The following is a 10,496-nucleotide window of genomic DNA, read 5'->3' as shown; positions in this document are numbered from 1 at the left end:
GATATTTGAGGTTTTCGATTTCGTGGATGTATGACACGAGACTTTAGAATAGGAGGTTGTAAGTTCAACAAACTTTAAGGATAGATTTATGGAAATTTCACCAAAAGTTTAAGGTTTTGCGTACTTTAAGAAATGATTGTTATCATTTAATATTTTAGATTTTGAAAGCTTCGGGAGTCGATTGTTTTATTATTGGATATAAGTTCATCGATCTTACAGATTTCGAAAAATGATTCTGGTATAATTTAAGGTTTTAGAATTACAGATTTGAAGGACTGAATTGAAATAAGATTTAAGTTTTTAATTCTGCAGGCTGGGTGTGCTAGCTTGATTTATTTTGAAGACTGATTAGTATGTGACCATTAAAATGGGGTTGATTAGAGTCGAGTTATTGATATAGGGATTCTCAAGGAGATTAATTCTTTGGAGATTGAAGGTATTGATCTAATTTGGATAATGATTGTTATTAGTTCGGGGTTATAATGGCAAGTTTTGGGATTTGATCCATATCAATTTAAGGATGATAGTTGGTGTAGATTCAAGAAGGCATTCTTGGTGATTTTGAGGAGAAAGTGTAATAATTCATTGTTTTGGGAGATCAAACATTTTTCTACCAAATTGTGATAGGAGTTTTTTTTTGTCAGTAGGTATGGAGCCACCTTGTACTCGATGATGTTGTTTTTATGAGAACATAAATTTTATGCATGTGGCGAATTATCAGAGTGCGCGGCAGGAGCGTGATATTTTGGTTGTAATTAGGAGTTCAAATTTTGTGTTGATTTTGAAAAATTAGTCGTGACTTGAATTTTTGAGACGATACTTGTAGTTGGAGACTAATCACTCAATTGTACCAATTATGTTATTGATCGTTAACTTTGAAAATGACTATTAGGTTACCAAAGGTAGAATACAATGAATATTTGGAAGTTATACCGTAGGAGTCAATTGAGGTTAGTATAGATTATTGAGTAGAGCTATTAATCATTGAGATTCCTTGGATGTTGTATTAAGACTCTTGTGGAAAAATGAGATTTTGGATATCATAGTCACCCTAGGAATAGTGGACATGTTGTGCCACTGGGGGACTAAAACGAGTATGATGGAATTGCCTATGGAAATAGACTTGAGAGAACATTACTCATGCTTGTTGGGAGTTGTTGTCGTATGGTCTTTTCGAGCGTGTTTTGGGTTGTAGCTTCTATCCTGCTTTCGCGTCATGTTTGACCTTACAAATTTCGAGGACGAAATTTTTTTTTAAGGGGGGAGGATGTAACACCTTGTCTTTTTAGTGTATTTGTAATTGAATTATTATTTGTTATTAATTTAAAATTTGATTATCTTGTTTTAAATTTTCAGATTTTAGTGGGTTTATTTTTATGATTTTTAATTTGAGAAAATTAAATTTGACATGTTTCCTTAATATTAATTGTTGTTATGCATTTAATTTTCTCTTCATATTAAATTAACTTCTTGTTGGATATAATTATTTATTTTCATTTTAATCACTACGTTTGAATTATTTTATTTCACTTGCTGTTTTAAAATCGTTTCCGTTGGATCATTTTTGTGACCCAAGATGTGAGGATTGGACCTCATTTCTTTCCCTACATTTTCTCTTTCCTCTTTCTCTTTCTTTTTCTTCCTTTTACTTTTCTCTTCTTTTTTATTTTTCTTTCTTCTCCTTCTCCTGCGTGCGACCCGTCCCTCCCTCTCTCTTCCCGTGAGTCACCCCTCTCCCCCAGCCCGCCGCCGTGTGCCGGCAGTGACCGACACCACCCCTCCCTCTCACCTCCCCTTCGACGGCAATCACCCCCCTGTGATTTCAGCCCTTAACTCGTTACTCGCCGCCGATAGCCCCCACGCACCACACCAAGCCGCGGCACTCCTTGCGCCGCTGCGCCGCCATCGCTCTACCTCCGGCCATCATCTTCTCACCACATCATCCTCGACCTCCTAGCAACTCAATGGACCCAACCCCACCTCCGATCTGTCACCAGTGAAGCCGCACCATCAATATTTTCCGTTTTGGATATTTTAGCCTTCGACCGCCCTCTACGCCGCCATCCACGGCCAACCACCACCACCACCACCACTAGCTTCACCGACATCCCTAAGCCCTACTCTATCAATCTTGGGTCTTCGTTTATACCCTTTCAAAAATGGGTTTTTTAGACCCACGGCCACAGTGCTTTTGACACTGTTTTGTTGCTGCGTTGCCGCTTCTAGCACCTCCGTGATCTTTCAAAAATTATATTATAGCATTGTAAGTATTTTTCCAAAGAACTTTTGAGAGTTAAATGTATTTCTGCACTAATTTATATTTACTGTGAATTAGTTGGTTCTGCCGGACTGAGTCCGAGGAGTCAGGGGGTCGGTTGGATTGGATGATGGAGTTGTTCGTGTAATTGGTTTAAGATGTGAGATTTATTGGTTGTTTCGGGTTTATATATTGGTGTCTTGAGGTTGACGTTGGTTATGGTGGATATTGAAAATTTTAGAAAGTGATAATATATTTTGGGATTACGAGGGTTTTAAGTTTTGTAGAATTAAAATAGGTTATTTTAGAAGCTTAAGTTTAAATATCGAAATACGTGATTGCTTGGAAACTTACAGAAATTACGTGATTATTTTTTTTAGGTGACGATTTATAGTCGACTCGACATTTTTTTGAGAAAATGTTTGAAAAGCTAATAAATCCAGGTAAGCGGGGTTCCTATGCTAGGTTTTTATACGGATTATTGAGATTGAGGTTGACTTTTTAAAAACTCTACATATTTTGTGATGAAATGAAAACTTGAGAAAAATCAACTTCGGTCGTTTACTTGCATCACTCATGAAATCTGTACGAAAAAAGAGAAAATATTTTCTGACATGCATTGTGTAAACATGAGCAATATTTGACATGTTTTTGAAATATGCAAAAGAGCGAATATGATATCATTGAGATTTTTATGCATGTGATATGAAATGATTGGATCTGTTTTTGATCAAATGGAAATGATATGAATATGTTTCGCACGTGTTTTGATATGATATGGATATGATAAAACTTTGGCATACTTATCTGTTCTGAATATGGTTCTGATATGATGATACTGGTTCACGTGATATGGTTGGTACCACCATGATATGATATGATATGAGTGCACCCACTTTGGAAACAAAGTGGTCTTTTTACGTGTTCTTTCCTGTGTGCACACTCGGGGCTCCGAGATTGGAAAATGGGAAATACACCACATGATACTACCTGGTTTGACCACTGGGGATAGCACAACCCTACCACGGGGGTTAAACATGGTATATGATATGATATGATAAGATGAAGATGTTCAGTTTTGTTATGCCAAAGCGTTTTTGAATATGAAATGGATCCTTAAAAATGAATTAGTTGATTTTGAGTATGAAAAGATTGAAAAGTCACTCTGATTTTCTGATAACACGTTTTTCTGAGATCTGCATATAAAAATAAAATGTTTTTGTTTCTGCATACTGAACTTTCTGAAAAGGCTCATGTTTACATACTAGTATATGTTCTCTGCTTACTGAGTTGTTGATAACTCACCCCCTCTTATCTCCAATATTTTCAGATGATTTTTGGATATTTCAGCTAAGGATCAGGACTATGAAGAATTGGGTGAGATGACTTAAGAATAGTGGATTAAGAATAGAAAACTTTCGATGAATATTGGTGATTTTTTATAATTGTATTGTTGAAATGTGAGTTTAAGTGACATGTAGAGGAGTTGGTAATTTTGGGGATTACTGTATGGAAGACTTTATATACGAATATGTGTGGTTAATTAAATTTGAAGTGTTTACTTTGGATTTGGAACTTTTGGAAGTGTATTAGCAATGTTGGAGTTGATTATCAGGTGTTTTGAGTTAACTCTCCGGACCCTCGAAGTCGGGGCGTTACATACCGTCATCTCACCCAGCTCAGACACGTGCTCCTTCTCCTCTCGGTGAGTCCCCTACCTCGCAGCTGTTAAGGAGATTACTTTTATGCTGCCTTACTTTTATGCTGCCCCTTTTAATCCCTTCCCATAGTATCTTGAAGGAGTGTTTTAAGTATAATTACATTTATAACCTTACGTTTATGTATATGTTAATTATGAATATTATTGCGTCATTTTATTTGAAGTTGAGTTTAATTTTATTAAATAAATATATTAGTCATAAGCTCATATTTATAAGAAAGTGTTTAAAGAATTTGAAATATATTTTAAAGTTTATTATTGAGCCTAATATTAGTTAATATTTCATTTGTCTATTTAATCGGGTTTTTAATAAAACTATTATGTTATATTTTAAATAGAAAAGTTAAGAAATATGTTAAGAATATTTAAATGATATTTACTAGATTTCTTATAAGATTGAATAATTATGTTAAGAAATGCAACATATTTTAAGAATTGGGATTTTTTATGACTTATTTAAAATAAACCAAGTATTCTACTGGATTATAATATGTTATTAGTATGGAAAACACTACAAACACTAAGGGATCTCACACACTGATGTTGGACACTGTGAGCATGCCACATTTCCTTTTTTTTTTTCCTTACTTTTTTTCCTCCTCCTGTGTGATTCCCCTCCCCTCCACCCCCTTTCCCTCTCTATCTTCGCCTGTCTCCACCCTTCCTATCACCGCCATGGTGGTCGGGGACCAACTTAGGGCCTACAGAATCCGCCACGTGAGCTCCCATCCCCTCGCCAGACAATGCCGCTTAGACCGTCGGCGAATTCTGTTTGCCTTTGGTCTAATAATCAAGTTTGGTCAAGGCTGGACAGATTTCTCATATCTCCTTCATGGGAAATGCAATTTCTAGATTCTTGTCAGAAAAGACTTACTTGGGTTTACTCTGATCACTTTCCCATAATGCTAGATTGTGGAGGAATTTTGGGGAGTAGAAGACCATTCAAATTCAAGAACATATGGCTAAATACGCCGCGCAGGGGGGGAATTGGTGAGACAATGGTAGAATTCTTATCAACTAGAGGGTATTCAGAGCAAAGTATTGGCTAGAAAATTGAACGCTTTGGAAATGGATTTAAAGAAATTAAATGAACAGGTATTTGGTAATGTAACCTCACAAAAAAAGAATCTACTACAGGAACTACAAAGTTTGGAGGGAGTTGGAGTGGAGAACGAACGCAAAGGACAAGTTGAAGTCGATTATTTTTCTCTCTAATAGGCTCCGCGAAGATGGGATGAACTATACAAATTGAGTTACTTCTTAAGTGAACTCGAAAGAAGATTAGCATCGAGCCTGTAGGAATGGCGCCGCAGCAAAAATCAGCCATACAGGAAGATCTTGTGTTATGGTCAATTGGAGAACATTTAATTAAAAACTTGACGAAGGACCCAACACACCCTTCTCCAATTCCAAAGACCTGAACCAACCCAACAAAAGAGAAACTATCCCCATCGGCCCATAAACTCGCACCAGCACAGATGAAGGAAAAAAGGAAAATGGAGTTTCTTATGACTGTGATTAATAAAGCAGGGTCATAAATATCATGTAAACCAAAGACAAAACCATAAAGCTATAAGTATTTCGAGACCTTAAGTAGCATTTTGCAGGTTTTTGAAAAATTCTCTATAAATCTTGTTTGAAGATGCTTGATTGATTTATTGTAAAATAAAAAATGTTGTTAAACAAGTCATAATTAAGTACTCTATTGAGCTTTATATTACTGCAAAAGACACCTGACATTTGACAATCACTGATCAGCAAACAATTTTTTCTGTTTAATAGCCAACTAGCTAGCTCCACCTCCGTTGATAACACTTGATAATAATGTTTTAAGGAGTGGTCCACTTTTTTTCAAAGAACTGTGTCGGAGCATATCTATTTGAGGCATATACAAATCATTTCTCCATAAATATTATCCAAAAATATTTATTCAAACAACCCATAGTTCAATGGAATTTTAGAATAGAATCTCACCTACAAATACCACTCAAACATCCATATTCCTGCAAAAATACTTAACAATTAATCAAATCACACAACATTTAATTCTTTATAGCCAAGCTCTAACTTGGCTCATAATCCTTTCAAGTACCACCTGCTGGATCCCTTAATGATTCGAGTAGCTCCAGGACACCGGTCCCAAGATCTGGTCTCCTTTTTCTGTTATTGTCAGAACACATCAGTGCCAATTCAGCCAAACATAGAGCAACCTCAAATGGCCAACTTCCAGCCGAAGGATCCAAAAGGGATTCAAAAGTGCCTGCACGTAAGGCAGAGTTGACATCATCTACTATAGAGTAGGGTGGTGATTTCCCTGTCAACAATTGCAGTAAAATGATTCCAAAGGAGTAAACATCTGACTTCACAGTAAGAACTCCTCTTTGAAGAAATTCAGGATCTAAGTAAGGCAAAGTTCCCTTTGGGACAGTGTTATGACTCAGTGTTACACTGTCACTTGAACTTTGATCACGGCTTAACACGCGGCAAATTCCAAAGTCACTAAGTTTACATACATAGTTGGAATCAAGGAGAATATTGGCTGGTTTCAAATCTCCATGCACTATGGTGCGAGGTCGAGTACTGGAATGAAGATACACGAGGACGGAGCATAACTCTATGGAGATCCGTAGTCGAGTTTGCCATGACAATGGAGGACTGTTGTCCTTGCAATTGAGTCGATCTTCAAGGCTTCCATTAGGAAGATATTCATAGATGAGTGCAAAAGCTTCAGGGCAAGATCCAATGAGTTTCACAAGATTGGGGTGCCTCAACTGATCCAATACATTAACCTGATATATATGTATACAACCAATAAATTTAAGATCAAATTATTCAACCAAAATTTTTGAGATCCAAATACTATCATTGATACATTTTCAAAACTTTTTTATTAAAAATGTCTCCAAACATGCTAACTTATTTAAGTAAAATATTTTTCTGATCTCAACAACTCTAGTGTTTTTCAATTAATGCATATACAAACCTCCATTTGGAACTCTTGGGAGCCTTGGGAGCCATGAGAATGCAACATCTTTATAGCTACCTCAGTTTGTAGGCGACCTATATAAATGTTGCCATATCCTCCTTGTCCAATTTTCTGGGATTCATGAAATCCTTGAGTAACCTCCGCAATTTTAGAAAGGGAGAATTCAGGCAGCTCGAGCATGTTTCCATTTAAGTCCTCTTCTTTTCTCCTTAGCCCTTCAGCTTCTTTCAGTGCATGATCACGCTCCATCTGCAATTCATCCCTTTCTTTCTGTAACTCTGCAAGTTGGCTCTTTAATGATGTTTCCTGTTCTTTGGAAATCCATAATTCTTCTATGTATTTGTCTCTCTGATTCTCTGCATCTTGGGCCTATTGATCAGATTATTAGCAATTTCTGTAAGATTTAAAAGGCTTACAATTGTATTGTTTTCAAGAATATATGGTGAATGCATGTAGAAAAATTTTAGACATAAGTCTCATACTCCTACACACCACTTAAAAACATGTGATTTTACTCTTCTATCCTCAAAATGGTATGCAGAGTGCGGAGCTTCTAAGCAGCACAACTCATGCATGTATTAATCATGTAAATTGCACTATTTTTTTTTTATCAAAACGTGTAATGAAGAGTGTAAAGAAAACCCCCATGAATTCAAAGCGTTGAAGAAGTTTACTTATAAGTAGCAGAACTCGTAACTAAAAAGCTTACTCTTCGTATAGCGTCAATCATATATCCCTCTGCTCTTTGACGCACGAGTGCCTCTTTTTTTAAAGCTGCCATCGCTTGTTGAAGCTGCTCTTCTAAGCTCTGCTCCTGCTATGATCCATAAACCTTTAATTTCAAAGCCTTGTCGTGTTTTATACCCATTTGATTATTGATTGATTCAGATGAATAATGCCAATGAGAAATGTTAATTAAACATGTTTTGGCATACAAATTTGCAAACACAAAATAGAATGTAACAGATCAACACTTTGCACATACCACAACATTGTGAGCTCCATTAGAAGAAGGTGATATGTTACTTGAACTGGGAATCAACCTTGGACTTTGTTGCACAAGTGAAGGAGCGAGCTCCAGAGTAGAAGAGCTTCTTGATGAATAATCCAAAGCCGCCGGCGGAGAGATTGAGCTGCTATACTGCAATGCTTTGCCATTTCTATCATTCCATCCATTTAGAGTTATTTCAACCGGTCTTGTGGGAGAGCTTGCTGAGTAACTAGAATCCCCAGGACTCGTTGGAGACGAAAACTCTTTAGACAGTTCCGGGAAAGGAGCAATTAGAGCAGCCAGAGCAGTGGTGCTCCTACTGCGCCCAGCTGTAACAGACCGTAATTTGGAGAACTCTGAGCATTCAATTACGGGACTGCCGACCCTGTTGTTGTACCCCGAAGGACCAGACCGTGATCTATTTAGGTTTGATTGTCCAGTTTCAGTGTCTGCTGCACTTGCTTCCCTATTTTGGCACGCTACTTCCATCAGCAGAATGATGATGATCACATAGAAAGAGTAGGATTTTGAAGTGTTTGTGAAAGTTGAATAAAATATTATTTTTTTACTATTATTATTGTTTTATGATTTAAAAAAGTTGAATTATTTATTATATTTTATGTAGAAATTTAAAAAATTTGTAGTGATGAGATAAGATGAAACACTTCTTATATCCAAATGGAGCTGCGTTTGGATGTTGAGCAGGGTTGAGCTCTTTATGAATAGTAGTGAGTTGAGATGGTAGAGTAAGTTTTGTGGGATCCACTTAAAATAAGTTTAAATGTGTTTGGACGTTAATATAAGTTTAAATGTATTTATAAGAAGTTGAAGAAGGTTGTGGGTCTCAAGTGTAAAGAGGTTTTGAGTTGAGATGAATTTAATAATTTGAGAGTTAGGTATTTGAATGTTAGATTTAACATAAAAATTGGAGTATTTTGAAGTGTTTGCCGTAGTGATTACATATAAACTTTTGAACTATCTTCAACTTTGAAAAAAATAAAGCATGATCAAGAGTAATAAAGTATCATATTTGCAAAGGAATATGTATAGACCACCTCATTAAAAACTGAGACAGAACTACAAACAGAAAGGTAGCAAAAGAATGACATATTTGCAAGTGTAATTGACAAAAGCTTGGAAGTGCAAACCTGGTAAATATGAGGTGACCCTTGCAAATGACTTGTACTTGACACGAGACAGGTGCAGTTTTACACACAAACTTCGCTTTCTTAGACCCCAGTTCTACTTTTCTGCAAAATGGAGCAGTAATTAAGCTACATCAATCCAAATATCAAACCATGCACATGATCATGCTGAATAAACCAGAGAGACATTTCAGCCTTTACAAAATCCTCAAAAATCTCAGGCAGCAAATTTTCTTTAAAGAGAGAAAGAGGAAGACACAAGAAAGAGTACCCCAGTACTACATGAATATTTGACAATATTCTTAAATATTACTTTTTATAGTGATTGGCCGATGTTGATCCTATGACAAGCTTCCTGATCCCATATTTAGAGATGAGTTTTAGGATTCCCTCCCTAATAGAGCCCATTTCAATGGTTTGCGTTTGTGCCTGTACCTATATATATTATTTTAAAACACCACAGAAAAGAGGTCAGAAAACTGTTCCAATTCAGACGATCGAGAAGAATTAAAGATGCACATGAGAAGAATTTATACCCCCTTTTGTTGGCAGAAAAGAAAGTATTCCGTCATGATTGCATGCATACTTTGTGTACCAGTTTCTAGGCGTTCTCTGACCTTCCTTTCCGTCATTAAGCTTCGCACTGATCAAGTACATGAAGAGAAGACGACAACTCACTCAAATAACTCCAAAACTACTTCATAAATAATAAATACATGTGGACTCCAACGTGCTGCATGTTAATTCGGTTTATCATCATCAAGTTTTTTCAAAGATAGATATAAATAACTTGCCTAAAGGGAACAACTTTGCAGGCTTGTGAACATGAATGATGCAAATCCTGCTTCCTCCGACGTTGTTCTCTATGGCCCAAGACAGGATTGATTTGCAGTCTTTCACATATTTTCCCACCGCAACGTATGTGATCATATCCTGATGATCAGCCATGGAATTTCCTCAAGTGATCTTATGCCTACTACTCGCCCTATATACATATATATATATATATATATGCACTTCATTTTTTGTGAAAAGCACAAAAGTCCGACATGCAGCCAGAAATCATGTAAAATTATTACATTTCAAAGACTTTTGTAGTTCAAATTAGTCTGAACACATTTTCTACTCAAGTACGCATGGACTTGTTTTGGATTAAAAAACATTCTCAATTCATTTCATCTTATTTAAAAATTATAATTTTTCTATACTTTCAAATAAAATATAATAAACAATTCAACGTACGTTTTCAAATCCAAAAATAAAAATCATATTAAAATATAATATTATAATAATATTTTATTCAATTTTTAATTATCATCATCTCATTTCATCTTATTTTAACTTAACTCAACTCATTATCCAAACCTCACAATTTTGCTTAGTAAAAACTTGTGTGT

General features: G+C 36.0%; 1 protein-coding gene across 1 annotated transcript; it reads right to left on the bottom strand.

The window, feature by feature from the left end:
* Positions 1-5,965: 5,965 nt before the first annotated feature.
* On the bottom strand, positions 5,966-9,727 carry LOC109001470 (U-box domain-containing protein 33-like). Its single transcript, XM_035683880.1, has 7 exons — positions 9,636-9,727; positions 9,413-9,534; positions 9,103-9,204; positions 7,949-8,420; positions 7,673-7,780; positions 6,961-7,332; positions 5,966-6,766 (listed from the first exon to the last, which is right to left on the bottom strand). Exons 1-7 carry the CDS (start codon positions 9,681-9,683, stop codon positions 6,062-6,064), a joined length of 1,929 nt encoding a protein of 642 aa, XP_035539773.1. The 5' UTR covers positions 9,684-9,727; the 3' UTR covers positions 5,966-6,061.
* Positions 9,728-10,496: the final 769 nt, after the last annotated feature.

Source organism: Juglans regia, chromosome 12, assembly GCF_001411555.2.
Source record: "Juglans regia cultivar Chandler chromosome 12, Walnut 2.0, whole genome shotgun sequence".
NCBI lineage: Eukaryota > Viridiplantae > Streptophyta > Magnoliopsida > Fagales > Juglandaceae > Juglans > Juglans regia.
This window is presented reverse-complemented; position numbering and strand designations above follow the sequence as displayed.